Source organism: Dipteris shenzhenensis, chromosome 10 (assembly GCF_047967505.1).
Source record: "Dipteris shenzhenensis isolate YYH24624 ecotype China chromosome 10, Dip_SZ_1.0, whole genome shotgun sequence".
Taxonomy (NCBI): Eukaryota; Viridiplantae; Streptophyta; class Polypodiopsida; order Gleicheniales; family Dipteridaceae; genus Dipteris; species Dipteris shenzhenensis.
In genome coordinates, this window is record NC_141605.1 from 28,538,129 (window position 1) to 28,563,986 (window position 25,858).

Consider the following 25,858-nt stretch of genomic DNA (forward strand, 5'->3'; position numbering starts at 1 on the left):
TGAATTCGGTTAGTTAGGTAGATAAGGTTAGGCCAAGTTAGGGGTTAATTAAGCATTCTTGTTACTATCTTAAAAGGTAAGGTCCTTATGATGAGAAATGTCATGGAATATTATTGGAGTTATTGCCCTACCTTGAGGCTTGGGCCACTCCACTCGAACCATGTCCTCTTGCTCTTTAATGCAAACCTTTTTTTTTCTTTTGAGTGAAAAATGAAATTTTATTAAGAAAGAAAAAAAAAGTTTACATAAATAGGATGTTGCAAGAGCATTCCACGTATGTGGCTCTACGAACCTATGGGCGATGTGGAGCTTTGCAACATGTCTGTTCACGAAGAGGTTAGGATTGACTCTGCATAGAAGAAATGGATTGTGCCCAACTTATTCCCTTGATGTATGACGCGCATGCTGCAGGTCACCTCGTACGCATTGGTATAGCATGGCGGCATACCATGTCGATCAAAACTATTTTATTCCCTCTTCTCACTCCTCAATCCTCTCTTTTTCTCACCTGTGCAGTAGCACCCTCCTTGATCTTCAAAGCTCTTCCTCTAAGAAACCTTCGATTCTTCTTCTGAAAGCTCGAGATGCTGCTAACTAGGTTTCCACACAAGGACTCTGAATCCTCCATTTGAACACAAAATGTGAACCTGTTTGCTTTTTATGGGAGTTGAGTGGAAAGGTAAGGAGCTAGCATGCTTAAGGGGAATGTAAATGCACATATCAAATGAATGGAATTCTCAGCATGCATGTTGTTACAATCCATGCAACTGTTGTTCCACATGGAGAACGCTTCTTTAGGCTTCGTTGTAAATGCATGCCTTCATGGTTGAGACAGTTAATCTTGATATTCAATTTGAACAGTGCCAAATCCAAGTCCTTGGCACATGAAGAATTAACTGGGAGTATGTCCCCTAACAAATAATTGTTATTCCCTTTAATTAGGGATAGGAGAGGGATGGAAAGGAGGGGGGGCGGGGGAGGGGGGGCAATTAATTATAAGGGGGAGGTGGAGTGGACATTAGTCATTCATGAGGGTAGCTTACGGTAGGAGGGCGGGAATATCACCCTCAAGTAGGAGGGGTGGGAAGGGGAGAGGGGGATCAATGAAAGGGGTTGGTTATCACGCTCTCTATTTTGTAATACAACTTGCTTGCTTCCCTCTATGGTCCTAACGATATTATAGGAGTCCTACACATTCACGAAGGCACAAAATTGCCAATGACATTACTATGAATTGAATTGAATCATTTCCAAGCAACAAAGTGCGATGTTAGGCCCAAACACGATCTATAAATTCTACACATGCATTGTTGCAAGTCACTTTGACTTCTTTCCTAGCACTTGTTTCTCCCACAAAACTCTAAAGTACTCGAATGGCCACTGCGTGATTGGGAGTACAGTTTGCATGAGTGTGATGTATGGAAAGCGGATATTGAATCTAGGGTAATAGCTGAAAACGATGTTGGAGCACCTAACTCTTTTGGTGGTGAGTTTATTAGCGAGTTTATTAGCCTAACTTTACTTGTGCTGTTGACAATGCCAAGAAGAAAATCCAGCAAGCTAGCGGATATGGCCCAATACCAAAAACTAGATATCGACACTCACCTCCCACAAGTGCCCCTCCTGATTGGGTGTGGGTAGCAACACTGTCCCCAGGCCTCTTTCTGCCTCGTAGGTGAATTCAACCACCTGTGAATCCACGCAGAATCTTTTGGGTCTCATTGAAGAATATACTCCAAATAGACCACATCCGTGTACTCTCATTTTCACATGCCCACTGGCTCGCTTGACTGTGGTCGGAGCTTCTGCATCCAATTCATCATTTGCTGTGCCTAATAAACGATTGTTCATGTAATATCCTGGTTTTTCTTCTTTCACTTCATAATGAAGAGACCTGATTGCGGCTCCCGCATTGAACATGTTGATGAGGCCGATTGGAGCAAACGAAATCCCCGGAGCAAAAATCTAAAAAATCAGAGGAGTGTCAATTCAATATTCCTCCAGAAAACAACGTGGTAAGCAAATGAGGTTGGAGAGGTTGGTAAACAAACCTTCACTGGAACCACAGCAAAAACCTCATATTCCTTTGGCTTCAGGGTTATAGGCAAAGAAGAACTGTTTGGAAGGTATAAAAGCTCTCCTGCAACAAACCGCAAATAGATAGTGACATTTCGGTATTCTTGGTTTTTCGTATGCTAACCTACACATCAAAACTCAGGCGAAAAAGAATCCTACCTTGTCTATGAGAATAAATCACAACGTCACCATTCCAATCGTTCCCTGCAACTTTAGGGAGAAAATCTACGTCTCGTGCATGAACGCTGCCTGTTATGGTATTTGGTTCCGAATCATGGACTAAATTTTTCTTCTCATTTCTGCACCAGCCAGCACCTTGACAATTGAAAGCTCCCAGAACTCCTGTACACTTGTTCATGTTCCATATTTTGAGCACACTGCACATACCAGCCAACCCATAGATGAATGGTAGATAGACACCTTAAAAAACAAAAAAGCTTTTGGCATTCCAACTATACGTCACTATTGAAAACTTTCAACCTTTTTCCATCACGAGTAGGATCACAAAACAGACAATCGCGTGAAGGTCGCCCAGGAAGCTCAGCCCTCAACACGGACCCATCCGGAAGCACAAGTTTTTTTAGAAGATCAAAATTGTGGTTCCCTGGCTTATCGCTGCAATAATCAAAGAAAGAGATTTAAGACTGCCCTTAGTTCTTTGAACCTAGCACAGAGTATGTGTAAATACGTTTGGGAGGTTGAATATTTCACCTGACATAAATTGCGCATCCACCGATTGCTCGAGCAGCACCGTGATATTCTGCAGCAGGATGAAGGCTCTGCATTTTTTTTGTTTGGTAAGGAGCGATTCATCATATAGAACACAGCTAACCGATGCTCACAAAACCTGCCCTATCTACAAAAATATATTGAGCAAAATATATCTGACAAGCCATAAAAAGGCTGCATTCACATGAAACATGTCCCAATCGGGTTGCATAAATTCTCCAAGGAACAGGCTATTATAAGCAACAGAGGCGATGTGTATGGTGTGAGATGCTGGATCTCTAGGGTAATAATCATCGGAGGCTCTAATCACAGCAGTCTGCTTAGAGCTGCAACACAAAACAATTGACACTGTTAAAATTAAAAGGTACTTACCATCATCATCAGTAGTCATAGTAAAATCTGTGGTCTAAACTACCTGTAAATGGCATCTGTACTGTGACTCATACATGCAATACAACCATTGTCTGGAAAATTGCGGGCAATTGATGCCTCTAGAGCCTGTTGGTACTGCCTTGTGAGAAGCACCCGACCACCAAATCCTGATCCAAGTGTCTCAAGAATGTTTTGTACATCCACCTTTACACCATCAATTCCCGCGGTAGCAAGGTAGCTGTGGAGTTCATCATAGAAATAGAACACCTTGCTTGGATTGACGAGTCCTAATCCATGTGTTTCTATAGTCTTCAGTGCATAATCTGGCTCATTTGCAGAAATGCCTGGAGATTGAACAGGATATTTCACAGCTGATTCATAGTGTTCCATGCCTGGTATCCCAGGTTTCACACCTCCCCAGTAGCCAGTGATGGCATGCCAAACATATATGTACCTGAACTTTGCAAAGGACAATCTGTTTGAGTTTCTATGAAGACGGTATGATATGTTCACCACTCTAAGGGCTTCTAGTTCAACCACCCCATATATGTACATCTGGTTTTCCAAAATCTAAGACTAAATTATTGCATGTTCAGTATAGTTTAACAATACTGACTGAACAGCCACACCATTAGAAAAAGCAGCACTTACTTGACATTGTGTTGCTGTTTAGCTTGGCTAACAATAAGCTGGAGACCCAATGCAGGGTCTTCTTGTCTGTGACCATCCCTGCCATCTTTCTGGAACTTGAAGTTCTCCTTTATATTTGTTAACCGACTTGCAAAGCTGCATCATAGAAAAAAACATGCACCTTAAAGTTCTGGCTCTTTCTAACTGTTAAATACATGGCAATGTGTGCTCCCCAAGACCTGAGAAATGGAACGCTATTCTCAGAAAATAACAGAGTTCCATATATTAGAAAGAGGATATATTTGAATGAAAACATACGCTGTTCCATTGGTTACAGTAGCAGTTACGGGCTGCTGATCAGTTGCCACAGATTGCCATCCATCATCTATAATGAGAAAGCGTGGTGGAGTTCCCCCAAGGGTTAAACTGCAAAGGAACATAGCATCCAGATCACAAGGTTTGCTCTCAAGTCTACATCCAAACAGCAAGACTTGCAATAAATGAAAAAATGTCAAGACACCAAACTGTACCTTATCTAGTTGCAACTAATTTAATACTTCTTCCAATTCATTACTTTGTCCATTTACCTCACTTTCCCTTTCCCACTCCTCTACCTCACTTTCCCTTTCCCACTCCTCTACTTACTCGCACTCCTTTTGTCCTATACTTATAAAACAGGAAAGCTTATATAAAGAAACTGTGATTCTCTATCAGTAGCCTGAGACTTCCAATGTATAGGTTAAAGCTTTGCAATACAGAAATTGTATGTCTTTTTAGAATCCATCCTCATTATATTTAGAATTTTAATTAACATAATGGAAAATAAATAAAAGAGCATGAAATTCTATAAGGATTGTCTTTTTATTGCATACGCATACGAAAAATAGAGAGAAAGTTACGGGCACATGAAAATTTTCAGAACTTTTGAGTTGACTGTAGAATGGCAATGAGTTCCACAGTCCAGAGACTACCATACGTTTTTCAAATCCTGCAGCTCATCAAGCAGCAAGGAGTTATCTTTCCCAAGCTTCAACATCAAGAGTGAAGCATAGCACTCTTCTTCCAACTTGTTCAACGTGTCCACTGAAGGCAATTGCAAAAAGTGCAATAGCACAAGCCATGACTATTTTCACACTAGGGAATTCGATGCACATTCTATAGTTGACATAATGTTTTTTTTTTTAATAGGGGGGGGGGGGGGGGGGGGGGAATAAAAACAGGGAAGGACATGGTATGTCAACTGTATATTACCTCTCTAGACCTTCCCTGATGCCCTCGGAAGTAACATCTGTATAGAAAGCATCCCAGGTACACCAGCCAAACCAATCCGAGATACTTGGCATCTATTGACAAAGCATTGAAAAATGATCAGGATAAGCCTATTTAAAATAAGAGCTCAGGGTCACTGATATGTATGAAAATAACAAAACACCAGAAAGACGAGATCTAGAATGCAAGACATGGATTGCCAATAAACTATTTGCAATGTTTGTCTCAAGATTCTATTTTACATCCGCTCATCAAGTTTCATATGCCATCGTTGCTTAACCCTTCTTGTTATCTCTAAAATTTTAAACCAATAATCATTCTGGTACTAACCCTCAGAAATGCATTGTAGAAATAATACATGTATTTTGTACCAAAATCCAATGACTAGTGAAACTGGTTGAGGCAAGCAATGTGAACTTTGGTCAAACTAAATCAGTACGTTCAAGGAAAATTATCTTTGAGAAGCATCCGAAGTCAATCCGAGGATCGACCACACAACACAAACCAACAAGTCTGCACACAATGAGCGGCAGAAATGTTGGTTGTGATTATACATGGTGGAGACAAGGGTTTTTTAACTTCATGGAAACAATTCCAAGGAGCCAAGCCAAGTATGCGTCCGAAGTTGATTCAAGGATCGAACACACAACACACACAACAACAAGATCACAACACAAACAAACTAGAGAGAGAGAGGAGCAAAAAAACAATTAAGGAATAAAGAACAAAAAGAAAAAAAGGGCAATTCTACCTCATGTTTTTAACGTAATCTATCTTATGTATATTGAAGCTTAAAATCCGATCTAAATTTTCTGCCCTGGCGTGATAGTATGCGGTTCTTGATTGACTACAGAAGCTAGTGGAAAGGAAGTCATTGATGTAGTACAGCTGGACTACCTTCTTCTTCTCTCTATGACGGAATGTTTGTAGATGTGTCTCCACAGTCCTGCATCATATTACAAATGAGAACCTCGTTAATGATAGTGATACAATATGTAAATGTCATAGCTTTAAATATCTAATTCCAAATGAGCTGGACACTTTTGGCCAGCTAGATATAAGCTGTATCGCAACTAGGAATAGGCACATGCAGATCTATCACATCTAATCACACAGTGTTGAAAGCACGATACTAGGAGTCTTCCTACCTAACAGCATCAGAAATTGCTTCGAATGGATCGATCCCTGAATTTAAAAACACTGAGAACTTTCCTTCACTGGTTTTTACAGCAGGATCTCCTGCAGATGAAAAAAAATTAGTCGACCAGAATCAGACCAATTAGCTTTTGGGGCATTTCACACAGCTCTGAAAGCTCAATTAACTTTTTTAACAAAAGTGGAAAAGAGTATAAAAACCGTAACTGATCTTGCTACAAGATGTTCAAGCTTGCCACAGACTATGTAAAGAGGAAATCTCAGGCCTCCTCAAAGCTATATACTACGAAGACATCTACATAAAGGCTGCAAAAAAGCCAACTTATATTTAAAAGAGCTGGTTTGGAGTACGTACCACTTTCCAAGCAGGCTGCAAAAAAGCCAACTTATATTTAAAAGAGCTGGTTTGGAGTACGTACCACTTTCCAAGCAAAGTTCCAACTCATTTCGCTCGTTCCCTTGCAAGGTAGCGCGAATCGGTCCTTCCAAAAGAGGCAGCAAGACTGTGTATATCGTCTTCCCTTCGGGTGCACCATCAAATTGTCCATTTATAGCAGATCTTTCTTTGCTCTCAACTAGCAAAAACTGGGTCTCCGGAGGTACATCCTTCCCACAGGTCCCCATCTGTTGGGTCATCCACCATATTTTGAACCGAAAACAGCAAATGAATCGATTATCCCTGGCAAAAGGTGTCCAGCGAGGTTAAATGTCAGCTTCACACGGCGGACAGCATTACGCTGGGTAGCTGTAAGAAATGAGAGCACCGTCACAACTGGAAAATACGAAAACCTTCAGAGTAAAATGAGGGGCGGATACTTCACGACGATTGTAAAGAAGTAAAAATCGCAGGATCCATGAGGACTGACGAGAAAAGAAAGACGCAATGAGCCTGCCGCTTTCAGCAGAAAATCTAGCACGGGCTTGAGGCTTCCAAACACAGATACTCTAAGCGCAATCAAGAAAGACATGAAAGAAAAAAGAACTAACTCAAGAACTCCGAGTGGAAAGACATGATGAGAATCTCTCTTAGATGCTTTTGCTCCCAGAAATACGCCATGTACGAGGCCAAATCCTTGAGCAGGAGACACACTAACGTTTTCAGGCACGGAAGACAGCAAAACCTTTCCTTGGACTTGCAAGCTGCCGTCCACAATCGAGATGGAGGAGGTGATCGTCATCGTCTTGGTCCTGATGTGGAATATATACGATGATCTCCCAGACAAGCCTGTAGAGAGGACAAGTGAATGTGAGAAAAAGAAATGGGAACGTGGAACTCTCTGTCAGATGAGAAAGGCAAGTAGGCAGAGGTGTGCAACAATCATGGAAAGGTGTGCATGGTTACAGTCGTTTGGATGGTGTTTCCTGCCCATCCCTCAATCCAAAACTTGAGCTCACAAAGACCAGTGGGAGGGGGGAGACACACACACACACACATTTTTTTAAGTGAAAATACAGAGAGAGAGAGAGAGAGAGGAGAGCTCACAAGAGTCTGGGAGGGTGGTGAAATGAAGCAATTGGGGGAGGAGGGGGAGGAGGAAGGAGGGGATGGGGATGGGGAAGGAGGTGGTGGGTTTATGTAGGCAAATGCAAGGGAGAGAGGGGGGGGGGGGGGGGGGGCAGAAAATACACAGACAGAGAGAGAGAGAGAGAGAGAGAGAGAGAGAGACAGAGAGACATGCAGCCCCCACAAAAAAAAGAAGAAAGAAAAAAAGTTTCTCCCCAACTTAACGACCAACGGTACCGCTTTCCCTTGACATCCTCCTTTCCCTCTCCTCCCCTTCTACTCTCTTTTCCTCCTCCCCCTCATCTCACCATTTCACCCCGCTCCATCACGCCTATCCCATCGGTGAGTAGGCAGGTGTGTGACACTGGCCTATTAAAGCTTTACACGGAGAATATCATACATCAAAGCCACATGTGAAAATTTTGAAAACTCCAACGTTTTTTTTTTTTTAAATATATTCATTAGAGTAGCTTTAAATAAAGGCTTACATAATGAGGAAAATACATAAAGGATTATACATCAAAGCCACCCTGTGAAAATGATTTCAAAACTCCACGTTCAAGTTTGTACGTTAGTAAGGAAAAAAATAAGTATGTGCACATGGGAGTAATCAAATAATCATGGAAATAAGCTATTAGAATTTAGGATCCAATTGTAATAATACAAGTGGGAAGGTCTCTCTTTCTTTTAATTTAAGATACAGCTCAACGATACAAATCTGAAGGTCCCTCTTTTTTTTTTAAATCTCTACGGATTGTAAGCGATGGGCAGCCTGCAGGTGATGAGCTGCCTGCACGGCAGATTATTCTCTTCACCACACAATTCGATGCGAATCTGCTAACCTTGGGCTCGGCGGAACCCACTTTTTTCCCGTCCACCTGCACTTACGTCCGTAGATCGTCGTCACATCTGATATTCCCTTCCCAGCAACCCAAAGAAATTGTACATGGCACAGGTGGGTTTCTGTTTCTTTCCAGCAGCATCAGCTCCACTTTTAGAGCCTACAACTTGCATATCAAGGGCCGTAACGCATCTTGATTATATAAACCCAAGGAAAAGCTTGCGGTGTGTGTTTCGCAAACAGTCCTTGAAAAAGATAGGAAGTCATGCGTTCTCTGCCCGCCCCTAGAGTTAGAATAGAAATTGCCATGGTGACTCTGAAATAATGATGGGCTGAATTGAATTCAAAGCTTAGTTTCCATCAGCCTGTGCGCGTTGTGCACACGTTCGGTGAACGATGAACGACAACCTAAACATCACATGCTGGCTTTGGAAGGGAGAGTCGTACATGCAAACATGGTGACTGACTTACTAGCCGCGATAGCTACGTGAGGCTTACCGTCAAAGAAGTTTTATAGCCGGAATATAGCACGATTGTGTTTCTTATCATGACACGTACGGGAGGATCTAAGTTCTTGCTCTTTTCTTCACCAACAGCACTCGGCTAGCTGTGAACAAGAAACCCCTTGGAACATAGTGCACTCTTAGAGTCTGTGCACACGCGAGAAAGAATTTGCGACTGGCTGCATCTCAAATTGTTCACACACTTGATTACAGGATTTTCCATAGCAACTCCAACTCCACTTTGGTGCTCAAACTTGCACCTCCATTCTAGAGGTCGAAGATACTCGTGCAACCATTTCTCCTCCATCCAATGGGAGAATGCCATTGGTCTCTGGCCTTGCAGTCAATGCTCCTGCAAGAATCCACAGCAGCTGAAGCTGCTCTGCCCAGCCAATGGCAAAGGTGCACGTACATATTTTACTCCTGACGAGTGTTGGGTCTCTCCACTGCATGTGCCCTGATCGCCAATTACACATTCTAACATTCACTCAGAGAGTCTTGTTAGATTTTTGAGCTAGTTCCCATGCTTCAATTCATCTTGAGCTTCAAGGTCGCATCAAGTGAGCACCAGCCACGCATTTTTCCCTACGTGTGCACTGGACCTTAGGGTCTATGTGCCCGATGCTCTTATTGCACAGTTGATGGCGAATTTTAGAGGCTCGCACAAAAACCGAGGGCTTTGTGGAGCACTTCTGGTGTCCAAATGGGCACCTCCATTTTGGGGGAGGTCTTTTGGAGTACCAGAGCATGATTTTCTCACCAGCCAATAGATGGCTGGCATCTGGCTCTGGTAATGCCTTCACTTGCTTTCAATGATCCCAGCTGGTACATGAATTCGATGGGCTAGCCAATCAATTGTGCCCAACTTAATGGACTTTGACGCAGAGCTCCTTCTCCATCCTCAGAGATCTATGCAGAGCTCCTCAGACATGCATTTAATGCTTGAAGCTACCAACCAAATTAAACCACCATGTGAACAAAATGTGGCTATGGCACCAGTTGCGAATTTTTTCCGCATGTGCACTAAGCCTTAGAAGGAGCAGTTATGTGGCCCATACATAATCAAGTAGTTCATAACGAACTAGGGTCGAGGGTCATGATTTTCATTGGAAATCTTTATGGAGAGTTTACCTTCATTAAGCTCATGTAGCTCTACTCATAATTGCGTCGCTTTATAGATTCACTTTGTTCGCTGCATTCATTTATTCTCAGGCCAAACATATTTTATCATGGAGTAAATAAAACACAACACAAGGTCCATTTACACATTAATCTCTTGCAAATGTTAAGGATGGTGCTTTTATTCTTGAGTTAGTGATGGTAAGAGATTGGCATTTTTGGGACATGAAGCCCACCAAATATATGAATAAGGTGTTGCTTGCATGAGCTCGTAATTTGCTCCTAACTTGCTATCATTGTGACCTATATAAGATATTAAGCTTACACTACAAGCACATTAAGGTTGGTGCTGTCATTCTTTCATCTCGCATTCATGATGGTTGGATTCCCTAGGTTATTCGACATAAAAAACATTCATCTGAAGAGACAGCTAGTAAGACTCTTAGAGCACGAATTTACCTAATTAAAACTAAATACTTTTTTTTTGCCTCGAATCCCATAGTGCAAGTAAATTCTTGCACGTGCATGCACGCACAATCACATGCATGCACGTGCGCACACACACTATGACATGGGGCTTAGTGGCTTGGCTTTCTCTTACGGGGCCTTAGGTCTTCTATGAGAGACTTGACTCTTCTCGAGACATTTCGATTCGACGTCATCAGGTTGAGTCTTATTCTCTGGATGTGGTACCACACCTTCCTTTTGCAGCTGTACATGCCTTTGTGGATACCTTTTGGGAGATTTTGGCGAGCATAGCAACCTAGCATATTTGGAGAGCCAGATGCACAGAGGCATTGGAGGGAACTCAAGTCCATCCTCGCACACATTGGCTAGTATCTGGACAGACACCATACATACCTCGATGGCCATATGGACGAGTATACAGGGAGACTCCCGTGCAGCACACACACACACACACAAGTATAGTGTGCGTACATGCACATGCCTACACACACACACACACGCACGCGCACACACACACAACTATAGTGTTACATCAACCATAACTAGGGAATTCTACAAAAGGATATGGTAAGGTGGGGAACCATGAGGGCTCACCAATGCTTGCTTTAGCAGGGCCTAGAGGGCTTGGGGCTAGGGTTATTCCTAGGCTTAGGCATTAGTTTGAGGAGGTGCAAAGGGAAGCCAATGAGAGGGCTTTAATGGAAGGGTCCCTTGTGGGATGCATGGCATCTATTCTCTTCTTTAAGGAGACAAATCCCAGACCAGCCACCTGGCAGGGATTGGGGATGAATTCTAGAGGTTCGGGGGAGGAGGAGGGAGGTTCGGGGAAAGGTAGTTCTATAAAAATATCATGAATTCTTGCTTTCTCTGTGGATTGGGAGGACACTTCATTAAAGATTGTCCTGCTCGCAACAACCATGGTAAAGAGAAGCAAACAGAGAAGAGCAAGGAGATAGAGACAGCGGTCAAGCCAAGGGTCGAGGAACCTATCCCTTTGCCACAAGAAGAGGAGCCAAATCAGACCAAAGAGTGTTGGGCTGATCTAGAAAAATTAGATAAACAGATAATAGAAGAAAGAACCAGTGAAGAAAACATGGAAGATAGCTCAGAGGAAGAGGAGTTTGTTCCCAACACTCAGAACTTCGAAGCTCAACTAGAGCAAGCAGAATTCGAGACCATCTCCCAGGATGAATAGTAGTTCACCATAGTGAAGGGGAAAAGAGCCACCCAGCTTGAAAGGAAGATGAACAGCTCCCACCTAGACAACTCGACCAAGAAGAGTCTAGCAAAAAGGGAAAAGAGGAGGTTATTTAGAGGATTCGTGCTATCCCCTCAAATGAGCCCGATCAACTTCAAGAAGTTGAGGAACAAAAGCTCCACCTAATGACGAGTCAAAAATTTTTTACGTGTCTTTCAGTTAATGTGCAGGGGTTAACAAATGACTTGAAGCCCCTAGTGTTCAAGAGATGGATGAGAGCAAACAAGATGACCCCTGACTTCTTAGCTCTCCAAGAAGTCAAAGTTGGAGGAGTTAAGCTCCGCTAACAATTAAAATAGATCCATGTTAACAGATGCTGGTACACAACTGACCACGATGAAGGGAGAGGTGGAGCTGCTATAGGTGTAGCTAAACACCTGGCTCAAGGAAGGAAAAGTTCTTCAAACTTTTGGCAAATTTGGGGAAGGGGTGGAATTTTGCCATCCAAATCTCTCTTGCCAAGTCTTCTAGGTATATGCCTTGAATGCGGCTAGGGACAGAGCTCTGCTGTGGGAAACCGTCCATCTGACAGATAATGTGCTTCTCGGAGACTATAATATGGTTGAGAGTGGAGGGGATAGGTGGGAAGGGATAGGCAGTGTAATAAGAGGCCATGAGCTAAATACATGGTCGAATTTTAAAGAAAGGGTCGAGCTCTTCGACGTATCAGGAAATATTGCCTTTACTTGCACAAACAACCAGGTGGGGCCCCTCCACAAGAAAGGGCGGCTTGATAGAGCTTACTGTTCTAAGAGAATTGTTGAGGAGGTGTTGTGTATTAAGAGCAGAGCGCTGGGTACCCTTCCCTTCTCGGATCATAAACCCATCTCCATAGTTTTGGAAAAGGAAGGAAGGAGCATTGGCTGCTGATCGTCATTCAAAGCCAATCCCTTTTTTTTTCAACTCCCCTATGTTAGGGACAAGATAGATAAAATATGGATCAATGCCTTTGGGGGAACTGATAATTGGATCAAAGCCATGGAGAGGACTAAAACCTTCTTGCAAGCAATCAAACGTAGAGCCAAAAAAGCTAGATCATAGAGAACTCACAAGCTCGAAGAACAAGTGGCTCTCTTGGAGAGTGACTACACTGCACAGGGTCAAGAACAATTGAGGACAGTTAGAGTCAAACTCAAGGCAGAAGCTGAAATAGCAGCCAATTAGGCTAGAATTTACACGAGATTGGTGGGCCAAAAGAGCAGACAAGGCTAACGAAGATATGTTTAAAAGCCTGAAGAAAAAACACACCCAAGAATCCTTTGATGCCCTTCTAGTAGGCGACAGGCACATCCAAGACCCAAAGGAAATCCTTGAGGTAATCTCAGAACACTTTAAATAATTGCTTAGAGAAGAGGAGGTCATCACAATAGAAAAGGTTATAGCCTACGGAAAGTGCTCTAGAGTGAGAGAAAGAAAAGTCTCTGTGTTTGACAACATATATTTGGATAGAAATCTCTCTTTAGAGGAATTGAAAGGGGCAGTAGACCAAATGGGGAAGGGCAAGACCCCAAGAGAAGATGGAATTCCTATAGAGTTCTATCAAGTCTTCTGGGAAATGGTAGGCCCCTTCCTCATGCTGCTCTGGCAAGACTCCAAGCAAAGGGCTTTTTAGACCCAAGAATCAACACAGGCATGATAAAAATTACTCTTAAACGTGGAACAAAATAGGAATTGAAGAACTAGAGATCGTTGACTATGCTGAACATCAGCTACAAGATCTTTGCAAAGGCACTTGCTATTAGACTCAAAACTAAGATGCAATGTTGGATCAGGAGGAACAAAAGGGATTTATACAAGGAAGGAATATCTTGGAAGCCATTCTCACTTTGTGGGAAGGTCTTGAACTGGCTGAGGAGACGTCGCAGAACATTTGCTTCCTCAAGATAGACTTCGACAAGGCGTATGACAGTATGGAGTGGGGATTCATCTTGTCTTCCCTCAAAGACATGGGAGCAGGACCCAGCTTTGTGTCTTACGTTGAAATTCTTCTATGTCAAGCTAGAAATAAAGTTGAAGTAAATGGCAAAATGACACAATGTTTTGAGCTTAAAAGATCTATCATACAAGGCTGCCCGCTAACCCCTATGCTCTTCACCATAGCTGTGGATGCCCTTGGTTGGGTTGTCAAGAATGAATTAGACAAGGGAACAGTGAAAAGAATTCAGGTGGAAGGAGACAGACAGATTATGTGTCAACAATTTGTCTTCAGATTACTAGGAATTCCTATGGGGTTTGGTGCACTATGCAGGACAGATGGGGCTGGGTCTTAGACAGGGTCAAAAGCAAGGTGAACATATGGTAAGGACTCCAACCAACCCTTGTAAGAAGAAAATTTGTCCTCACCACTACATCTACCCCTCTATTATTTACTATATCTCCTGTTGGTTTCCCGACCGAGAAGTTCCTGAGACAGATCGACAGTTTGTTTAGATCACTTCTTTGGGGAGGGGATGAGGTCAACCACAAGGTCTCGAAAGTGAAATGGCAAACCTACACAAAACCAAAGGCTATAGGTGGACTAGGAATAGTAGATGTTGAAAAATCTGCGGCAAGATTCATGGCACAATGGATCATAAAGGCACTGCATAACTCGAATAAAATTTGGGCTTACTTAATCCTTAGAAATATAAGTAAGGTAAAGATTATCATGTGTAAACACTGGAAGCATCTTCCGGTTGGGTTTGCCCTCTATGGAAAGGAAGCCTACATAGAAAAGGGCTCAGACCTTTGGAAAGGTATGTGGTCAGCCTGGGAGTCACTGAGACTGCATGTGATCTGGAAAGAGTTCTCTAGGAAAACGGGCACTTTCACGGCCAATGATTCAATCTGGTTTTCAACCATCTGGGTAGCCACGTCACTCAGGGATGATGAAATAAAAAATGCCTTGTGGCTGAACAAGAAAGGGATTCGGGTCTGGGGAGATATGTGGGATAGAGAGAAAAGGAAGTGGATAGAAAATGACAGGGTAAAAGCTAGATTTAATTTGAACAGATTTGACCTAGAGATGCTAGCTATGAGATAGACTCTGTGGGACAAAGAATTGATTGCTTGGATGGGTGGAAGGGCTCCTCCGTCTACTAAAGAATTTAGGTGGGCAGGCCAGACTGAACTCTTCCCTATCCCCATCTTTGTCGAAGGGCAGGAAGAGCTATTAGTTCAACTAAATCGAAAGTGGTTGAGAGCAGACTCGGAAAGAGTGTGGTTCAAAAGATTCGAAAGAATAGGGAGCTTCTAGAGAAAGAGGCCTGCCTCTTATGGCTCATTATGCACAAAGGTGTCTGGACAGCCAAACGAGCACTGATAATAGGACAAGGAGATGGTTACTTCCAAAGATGTATCAGAGCGTAGGAAGATATCCCCCACCTCTTTCTAAAGTGTAGATCTTCTAGAGAAGTATGGGACATTGTGCACAAACAATTTGGTTTTTTCTCGGTCAATTATGCTTGCCTTCTGCTCGGCGACAGACCAACAAGGTCCCCGAAAAACTAGAACACTATGCGCACCTCCATTCTTTGGTCTCTATGGACTCAAAGATGCACTAAGGTTTTTGGTAATGTCTCTATTTGTACTAATGAAATTGTAATGAACGTATGTGTGAACACAAGAAAGAGGTGCAAATTTTGAAAAGATATCACGACTGCAACATAAAATTCAACAGTGCTGCAAAAAGGATGAACATTTTGCGAAGAAAGAGACTGCTCTGCAAGCCTAGCTGTAGAAACAAGCCAAAAAAGAAGAGTTCTCGATGACCGCCACCCCATAGATGGTACCTCATGACAGCTAGGCAATGCCAACAATCAAAGTTCCTGTTCTTTCTTACCACATGCCTTCGGGTGAACTATTCCCTGCCTCCCCTATGACACAACCTCTCCCCACCACCATGGCACCCCTACATGTCTCACCAACCTGTGTTACGCCTTCTCCACTGGCACCCCCTCCCTTGGTTGTATACAAGAGACCAGTGTCATGGAACGACCCTGCCAGAGTTACCTTCAAGATTTGTATAATGAAGTCATTCCTCCTCTCGACTTCAAGCCTCCGGAGCCTAGACCGTGAACCAGATCCAAAAGCCATGCCCCCATCCTCACATCCCAGGCATGATTGTTCTGTAGGTGGTTGCACACTTGGCACCCAAGGAAGAGCCGCACGAGATGGCCTAGTTCACTGTTCCTCTCTGTTTCTTTCACTACCACTGGGTTTTTAGCTGAACAGATGGTTTCTGTTATAGGTAGAGGTGACGCTTTTTATGATCAAAACTTCTGTCGGAAGTCTGTTGGTCTTTTTGGACTATTGTAAATATATTTGACTCCATATTAATATAAACCCGCATTTAAAAAAAGGATAAAAAATAAATACAAAGATAAATATAAATATAAAGAGGTCATCGAGTCTTACCACAAAAAATGGTTGCTATACCATTTTGCTATCTTTGCATCAGTCTCTCTCACAACGTAATGGTTTAGAGGAAGAACACACACACACACACAGAGTTTCTCCAATTTACAGAGTCTTACCCCCTCCCCCCCCTCCCAATATCTGTTTACCTATCTTCTTTCAGTTATTGAGTAATGGTGCACCTTTTTCTTTAATTTAATTAATTTGGTTACACACCCATATTGAAAGCTTATTTTTAATTTTATTCTTCGATGCTACCCCATTCTCCCTTTAGGTAATATTGTTCTTATTTAGTTGATGATGTCTTTATAATTTATGATAATAAGCTTGTATGGCTCATGAATAAAACTTATTTATGGCTTACAAATAATGAACACACACACACAACCCTCAAGGTACTGTACCCACTCACCCTTAGGTAGTATGAGAATTATTGGATTTGGTTAATGCCCTTAAGAGTATTAGGTTACTTAGAAGATTTTCTTAATGATTTATTTGTAGACGTGTTCCCACCCCCCCTCTTCCCCTTTTTTGGATTTTTCCCTTTAATTGTAGTAAACTTAGACTTATAAAGTGTTATTCACATGACTTACTGCCCACGACCTTGATTGCCCATGACCTTCCAATGGTGGATTCTCTTGTAACACATCCCCCTTACCTCAATCTTTATAAACTTTCTCTCCTACTCTTTGTACTACTATCTTGATCTCTAAGGCTCTTCCGAACTATCGTGATTCATTTAGCTAACCACCTTGCTCCCCCTGTACACTCTGCTCCATGAAATCTCATTTTTATTAGGTAACCCTTATGCCGCACACATAACCCTATGATTCTTTTCTCAATTCTAACAGCAAAAAGTGCATTAGCGTCTACTTTTACATCCACTTCTTATTCACTTCTATTTGGCTCTTTGCATTGCATTGGCCACTTTTGATACTTTCGATTCCATTTTCACGATATTCTGCTTGTCCTTGACTTCCTCTCATCTTGTTATAGCTAGCCTTATGTGCGACTCTTCTACTTGCTTTGGTCACCTTCTCACTCCCCTTTTTTTCATGCTTACCTTCATTGTAAACTCGGTCTCCGCTCCAAAACTTCTTGCGTAGCAGTTCGGGCAGTCTCTGGACATTTCGCCTTTAATGACTAGATGACCCTGACCATTCTACTTTACGAGCTACTTGCTTTGTTGATAACACTTCTCAAGTTGCTTTGCTTTCTCGTCACTGTGGTGTCAACTTGGACCCAAATTCTACTTCATAGTACATTCAATTTTTAGATATTGTAGTTTGGAGCATTTCTTAGTCTCTTCACAAGTCGTCGGGGCTGAGTACGTAGCCGTTGCTGCTCTTTTCTTTATTGGCCGTGTGCAAAGCTACCTCGTGCTTCTTTGCTCCAAACTGGAAGGAATGTGAGGGCCTTGAAGATCCCTCTACCACATTTTGGCTGATATTGCTATGAGAGCTTCAGTTTCACCACTTTCCGTCCTTTGTTTACTATGCTGGCCTCTGCCTATTAAGCCCTTCATGTAGCTGGAAACCCCTACCTACGACCACTTCTCAAGACGGCTTCTTCTTTCTCATCCTTGTTCCTCAGTGTTCTTTTGTATTTATAGAGTCTTGTCATTACATGGCTGCATGCCATGTAAACTTGTTTTCTTTTGGTTTGTGATTCAATTTCACTTTGTCTTTTACCTAGTCAATTGTATGATTGACTATCTTTTCTTCAAGCATAGTCTCTGTAGAATGGGCCTCCTCTTTCTCTTAGGTTTTTGAGTTTTTAAAAAAAACTCTATCTTATGCACCCTTTTATCATTTTAAATTTAAAAGTTGATTTAGATGGCCCCCCTATGTAACCCTTTTATGTTTTGTTAAAAAGAGGGCGAGGATGACCCCCTCATTCAATTATTCTCAACCACTTTTTCTTGGTTGCTTTTCTCACTTAAATTGTGTGGATTAATCATTATACGTCCTCCGTGATATTTTGTAAAATTTGTTGTCATGTATTCACTTCATGTTACTTGGTATCTATTCATCGTTTAATTGCTTATATTTGGAAAAATTTTATTCTTGCAATTAAAATTCTTATTTTAGTTTTTCAATCCTTCATTCAATTACGTTCTTTTACATTACATTGGTAGGGCAAGAACTATGGTTTCTTTTTTTCAATCTATCTAACTTTTTGTCTTTCACTTATTAGCACCCTTATTGCTTAGACTCTTTAAAACATAGATTGTAATTTTGTTTATTATTTGCCATGGGTGAGGATTACCCCCTAGTACTTATGAAGATTACCCCTTGTAGATAACCTTCCATGTGGTTCCTCTCTATATGAAATCATTCAATTTTTTTTCTCTCTACTTTAAATTTTTTTCCTTTATCAAATTGTATGGGAGTGGTTTACCCCCATCTTTAATCCAATTAATTTGTTTGGATTTAAAATGTAAATCCCTGCTTTTTTCTTGATTAATTTCCTTTAAAGCCACTTTTTCTTTTTGAACTCCCAAAGGTTTTTTCAAGTTCTTTGGTAAAGCAATAACAAGCCAAGGGATACAGGCATTACCTATCTACCCAAATTCAACTTCACTATTCTAACAACTGGTTGGTTTGGATGGTGGCAAGTAAGTGGGGACCCTGACCACCTCAAAGCCTAAACTACCTGACGGATTCGACAAATTTGTACTAATTCTTTGCTTAAGTTTGCAAACTCAATATAAAGAAAAATTCTATTGCCAATCCTCTTAGGTCCTTACCAAATTTTTAGATTGCAATATCGTCAAAAGTTACTTCAATTTAGTTTTCTTAGAAAATTTCAATCCATTTCTCATATGCAGCTTGTAATAATTATCAAAATGATTGAATTAATTGTATGGTACATTTGTTGATGGGATTATTAAATCTAAACACACACACTAATCTCCCAACTAGCCTTTGGTTAGCGGGCTACTACCATATAATTAATTCATAAGCATAGGATAGTTTTATGCTTGGTTAAATATTTTTCATTAGAAATATTTTCTGTCCCTTTCCTTTGTTTACTAATGATCGCTTCCTATGTGCGAAAACATTGGTTCCAAAAATGGGAGTATGCATCTACTGATGGCATCACTATAATCTCACTTTTTTGACACTTAGAGGACACTTATCATAGTGATCCATTTTTCTAGCATTTACAATTAGGTGGGGAGTAAGTTCCACATGGTGGGCTTACTCCCCACCATGTCATCTTACCTCTGGGTAGGGGGTGGGACACACACACACACACATAAACACACACACACACACACACTATTAATTGCTCCTAACAAACATACTCACGCACTAATACCCTTCATGTTTTGCAAAACTAATACATTGCCTTGTTTGAATACAGTTCACCTAGAATACATCGTATTGACAATAGTCTCTCTGCAAATATTGATGTAAAGGGAAACTTTTCCAATGACTCTAGAATCTATTGGTACCCTCTATTATCTGGAAGATGTTAGGTTTATTGATGCTATGTGGTAGCAACCAAAACCTCGTTTTTTCCTCAATGTATTGTTATTTTCACATTTAACCTAAGGCATACCTTGATAATAATGCAAATAGTATTTTGCGACATGTAATTAGTCATTTTTTTATAACTATTGATTCTTCAAATATCTTATATAGTTCTTATAAATTCTTTACTTCTTCATCCCCATTTTTTAAATTTTATTTTAATGTGTATAAACTTTATTTAAAGTGCTAAACATGTTTAGTTTTTGTATGTGTTACGTTTGGATAAGGGAATAAGCAGTAGCGTACCTACTCTAAGAGGTGCCTTTATTTTTTCAATGGCTTTTTGCTTATTTAGTACTCCCCTATCCGCCCCCACTACCTAAGCTACCTCCTATTAACTAGCTACTTCTACCACGACTACTGCCTCTATGTTCCACCTCTACGCCCTCTCTTCCTAAGCCCTACCTCTACTCTACCCCTCTCTAAACCTTATAATTACGTTTCTCCTCTCTTCAAGCATGACGACTACTCAGGTGCATAGCTTGTACTCTCTCTCTCTTGTGTCACCTTCAGTATCCTTGTATTCTTTGTTCTACACTGATATGGCGCGTCCCTTACTAGAATGTCTGTGATCACGGATGGAAACTAAGCCTTTGTTTGTCCCTCTAGTGCTTGGCTATGATGTTGTTTGTGCCATAGTCCTTGTAAAGAAGCCTTATGAGTTGGCTTATTGTCGCCTATTACATACTTAACCAATAGTCACGTGATGGAGATTCGCTTCTTGCTGATAGGATTGGCATTTGTCGTTCATTGTGTACCATCTCTACATTAGTATGTTGCTTGGCTCCCTTATCCGTGTCCGTCTACTACCTCGTAGTAGGATATAAATTTGTGGTTAAACACTACATGTGTTTGTTGCGTAGCTTCCTTCTCCACTTACTATTGTAGTTGCTATGAGTTGAGGCTTGCTTGGTAGAACTCGTCTTTTTAAGGTATAGTGTCATTGTTTTGCATGGCGACGTCATCTATTAGAATGTCTAAGAAACCGTCATAGGATGGCATCCTTTCCTACATCTTTTACTTGTTCCTTTGCATAGTTTCCTTATGCCACGTGTCCAACATGCACGTTACTATAGTATAGCCCTACCTTATATGCTTCATAACTAGAAGCTAACCATTTTTCATTATTGTTAACCTGCCATTTACCCCACTTATTAGTGGCCCTTTTGTTAACCCTTTAATTTCTTTTTGATCTTTTAAATATGAGTATGTGTGCTTGTCCACACACATGGATAAATATATATTTACCTTTAAAAAAATATGCTAAGTATACTTTATGATAGTATGCTTCTTAGTCCTTTCTATTCCGTTGTAGGCCGCTCTTGTAATACTAGTCGCAATTTCCTAAGCTATGAAGTATATTTATTCAAATAGAAAGGATGTCTTATAATTTAGTTTCTAATAGTTTTGATATAGATTAAAGTTATTTTCTTTTTATAAAAATTATTCCTATGTGATGATTATTTACAGACAAAGTTGGGACCAAACACCCCGACACATAAGAAGACCACTAGAATGTTTGCTAACCGGGACCCTGTCAAAATTCCCTTCATCAACCAAAAGATTGAGGAAGCCCGAAAAAGAATTTGAGATGTGGTGCAATTATTAGGACTAGACCTTACCTCGCTAGAAATCCCAAGACACAATTAGTTATTAGCTCTTCTCTATGGTATTTCCTTTGAACAATTGTACACTTGACAACAATAATAGACATGGGGCTATGCTTCCTTGCTTGTCACCCATGTAATTTAATTCTAACTTTAACTATTTTCTTGTTTCATACACACAATTTAGTATTAGCATTTGAATAGCACCTAATTAGTTTCATACCCCTGCATCTTATTAACATCTAATGTTACTTCATTTCAATTTCCCCTTGAAATAAGGGGACTATCTATCCATAACTTTCAAAATTTATTATGCCTCCTTAATGGAAGGCTTGTTAATTACTTTCTCTAACTTTTTTCTAACAAGGATTGTACCTCCTCTATGGATGGTGTAGCAACTACATTAGTTCTCTGAATCTTTTATGCGTCCTTTATGGCAGGCTAGGAAATTAGTACACTAACCTTTAATTTATTGTGCCTCCTATATGGTAGGCATTCTAAACATGGAGATAGGATGTATATACAAAATAAGGGTATCCCCATGGGATATTCATGCTCACCCCTATGGTGTAATCTCTATTTCGCATGGTTTGAATTACAGTTTATTCAAAAACTTTCTAAACTAAAACAAAGGGATATGCTTAGATCTTTTTATTTATCATTTAGGTATATGGATGACCTTGCATTTGTTAACAATGACTTTATCGTAAAATGCCTCTCACATAATAAACCTATTGATCCTAAAGACCCATATTGTATATACTGTGACGCCAAAATTTGATATTTTTAACTTGGCATTGATATTGTTTTTCTCTATGTGTGATAAGGGTTTGAGTATCAAGTGATAGCCTAGTGGCTCTCACTTATTTCTATTTTCTATGATATTGTATGGGATTGAGAGGATGAGTGGAATGGCTCATTGTAAATACCATAGGTATGAATTATAAATACCTTGGTATGGGGTGAGAGTAATTTGTGTATGGGATCTTATGAGTTTTTTAGAAGATAGAAAGAGTGAGTCATATAAAGAGGTGGGCTCATGTCCATGTGTTCCAATAATATAAGAGAGGCCACATGCCAAGCGTGTGGAAGGCATGTGGAGGAGTGTGAAGTCAAGAGGAATCCTTCTAGAACTCCTATGTGGAATAAGGAGGATGTGGACATGTGGAAAAAAGAGGGTCCCTATGGGCTCCATGTGGGGAGACTCTTGACTTTCTCAATATTTTAAGAGTCTTGAGCATCTTTTGATGGGACACATGGCAAGAGTAGCCAAAAAGGACATGGATGGTGACATACGTGCTTATGTGATTGATGGGGAAAGGAATCTACAGGCAGCAATTGTAAATGGGTGAAGGAGGGTAACAAAATCTCTATAAAAGGAGCCCTCCTCTCCCTTGTTCATCAGAGTCTCTTCCACCATTAGGCCTTATGTTGCTGTAGTTCTAGTCTCCCCAAGCCTCTTCCATGAGCCTTCTCTTCCTCTTGTAGATATTCTCTTACGTAGACTCTTGAGTCCTTCTCTCTCTAGTTTATTCTCTCTCTATGAGTAGTCTTGGAGCTTCCGCTCCCTCTTGTATGTATGAAACCTCTTCTTCTCCCTTGTGTTTGTAGTGTTGAGGTGGATTCTCACTCTATTTGTAATGAAGGTCACTTCAGGTTCTCTCTCTCTTGAGTGTCTCTTCCCTTTTCTTTCTTTCAAAGCCTTAAAAGCTCTTTCTATTCGGCTGCTCACTGTGCACACATGGTCCATTTGTTTCCCGAGCCACTATGCAAACTTCTTCCCCTATTCTAGGCGAAATCTATGAGGGGTGGATAGTTGATGAAGGTGGAGTCTTGAGGGAGCATCCTGCTCAGGCGAAATTAGCCTGGGTGGAAGGTAGTTTTCATGATAGTTTGACCCCCTATTAGTGTTTTGCTCATAACTTTCTGCTCGGTAGTCCGATTGTAATGAAATTTATATCAGCGTGAAGCTCTCTTCAAGGCGCATGTTTGTATATAATCAGATCTTGAATCAGATGCTGCTGCAAAAAGTTATGAGTCTCTGTGTTTGACAGTCTGTTTTCATGACAGTTTTTACCCCCTTCCAGTAAACTGTCTATATCTCTTCAACCGTCTGTTTGTTTTCAATGAAACTTATATCAGCGCAAAGCCCATCTCAGGGCGCATCTCTTTGTGTACTTGAATCTTTGATATCATGTCTCTACTAAAAGTTATAGGCCTCTGTGTCTAATGACAGTTTGTAGAGTGTTTTGAGCTAAGTATAAAGGTGTCTATGAAGGAGGTGCAATGTTTCCTCGGAATCTACCCATCCGACCTAATCAGCCCCTTCAAACTCCTTGATATATATCAGTTCATGTCATGTTGAGCCGTAAGATCTTCTTTCAACAACGTATCGCTCTTCTCTTTGGTGCAGACCGGCTCGCTGAGATTATGGCCTCTGCTGATCCTTTCCTTCTCCCTATGCTTGACTACAACATCACTTGGGATGTTACCATCTTCATTCTCCTCTAAGGGAGGAAAGTATGGTGTGGTATCTTGGCATAAAAGCTTCTTTCTAATGTCTCATTCTCAATGATAAGTATCTTTGGCAGTTAGTTCGAATGCTGCAGGAAGTGAAGAGGTGCGTGAAGTTTATTACCCCCAACTTCATGCCACATCTTTTGGTGGAGACGCCAGGTACGTTTGGTATTGGATTCATCCCACCTTACTAAACGGTCTCGGGTGTACTTGATTGCATGTTATGCCTAGTATAGGCATGTGTTTTATGATGTGATAGAGAAGATGCCTGGAAGAACTCCGTTAGAAGAGATTGCAGCCCGTTTAAGAGAACTTGAAGATTGTGAAGGTGATGCTCAAGCTATTCGCACAGTCACCATGATCATATCCTTTATGTTTGCATTGTTGAATATGTTGGTGAATCGACAACGCCGGCAGCAGGCACAATGATAGATTGGGGATTGTTCCATGCACTGGCAGCTTGGTGTGAAGAAGAGTTGAGTCTTTGGGTGGTTTTTGACTATAACAATGGAGTGGTGATTCTCAATGCTTTCAACTTCTTTTGCTATGCAAATGATGAAGATTACAATATCTTGAAGCTTTTATGTGCACTTCCTATTGTGAGAAGGGTGATTCTAGAATGCATGTATACACAATGTTTTCATGGTGCTGGTTGGTCACTTATTTTTGAAGATTTTGTTGAGGATCACATTGTGGAGGGTTTTCAACAAGTGGTTATGCATAATAAGTTGGTCTTGGTATACTAAGGCTCTGTGGGATCTTGTTCGGATCTTGTTTTGGATATTATTTGGAGCTTGGTGTCTCCTTTTTGTGTTTCATCATGGTGAAGATTCCAGTGTTTCGAGGGACCCAAGGGAATGACCCGGAGTCTTATCTTCGAGATTTTGTTCGAGGATGCCAGCTTTCTGGATGGTCCATGAAGGATCGGGCGGAGATTTTGCCTGATTTTCTTGAAGGTGTAGCCTTGAGCTGGCATGAGACCTTGCCAGACTCTACCAAGGAGGACTGGGACCAAGTGGTGGCAGCAATGAAGCAGAGATTTGGGGCAGTGGAGTCGCCAAATGCTTTGATGTTGCAGTTGGACCGGTTCTGTCAAGGAGAGGGTGAGTTGGTCTCTGCATTGGCAATCCGATATGAAACTTTATGGACAAAGTATGAAAGGGCAGCTTTGCGAGCTGTGGCATCGGCATCATCGACCCCTCAAAGTCTCTCAGGGATGGAGCACTTAAAGATGAGCAAATTTGTTATGGCTTTGGAGCCTCGTCTTCGTTCAAAGGTAATGAGTAAAGATCCAACAACATACGTGGAGGCGCTTCGCATTGCGACCAAGAAAGAAGCTTCTCTAAAGATCGAATCCTCTTTTGTGTCTTCAACAGCTTTAACTTCTAAGGTGGAGGTAATGGTCACTCCTCAGGTACCAAAGTCCTCTGAGTTAGATCATAATATCTCCCAATTGATGGCAGAGTTTGCTGATTTGAAATTGCATTTGGTTAATGCACGACAACCTAGAGCACCAATGAGTGAAGATAGGCCTCGAGATAGGAGTGGGGTCACTTGCTATGAATGTAATGAAAAAGGTCACTATCGCCCCGAGTGTCCTAGATTGAGAAAGAAAGAAGAAAAACAAGTATCCTTGTTAGAAGCTTCTTCAGGGGATGAGGAAAGAGAGGTAATGATGGCTAAACGGTGGCATGGTAAACCAAAAGAAGAAGAAGAAAGCAAGGAAGAAGTAGATGAGGAACATCAGGAAGAGGAATACCGTAGTAAGAAAAAGAAGGCATCTAGAAGGAGAATTAGCCAATCAGACTTTCCTTTAGGACAAGGAATTCAAAGCTATGACTTGTTGTCCGACCTTAAAGAAAAGGAAGCTCATATT

At 41.2% G+C, this 25,858-nt stretch overlaps 2 protein-coding genes across 2 annotated transcripts; one reads left to right on the forward strand and one right to left on the reverse strand.

Moving 5' to 3' along the window:
• Positions 1-280: 280 nt before the first annotated feature.
• LOC147897647 (putative galactinol--sucrose galactosyltransferase 2) lies at positions 281-7,824 on the reverse strand. The gene is made up of 15 exons (XM_087380954.1): positions 7,715-7,824; positions 7,219-7,456; positions 6,651-6,910; positions 6,225-6,315; positions 5,974-6,022; positions 5,059-5,150; positions 4,126-4,233; positions 3,829-3,963; positions 3,221-3,631; positions 2,990-3,131; positions 2,788-2,855; positions 2,557-2,691; positions 2,236-2,453; positions 2,052-2,140; positions 281-1,965 (listed from the first exon to the last, which is right to left on the reverse strand). Exons 2-15 carry the CDS (start codon positions 7,407-7,409, stop codon positions 1,588-1,590), a joined length of 2,367 nt encoding a protein of 788 aa, XP_087237080.1. The 5' UTR covers positions 7,410-7,456; positions 7,715-7,824; the 3' UTR covers positions 281-1,587.
• Positions 7,825-13,684: 5,860 nt separating this feature from the next.
• On the forward strand, positions 13,685-14,194 carry LOC147897648 (secreted RxLR effector protein 78-like). The gene has a single exon (XM_087380085.1). It carries the CDS (start codon positions 13,685-13,687, stop codon positions 14,192-14,194), a length of 510 nt encoding a protein of 169 aa, XP_087236211.1.
• The last annotated feature ends 11,664 nt before the right edge of the window (positions 14,195-25,858 follow it).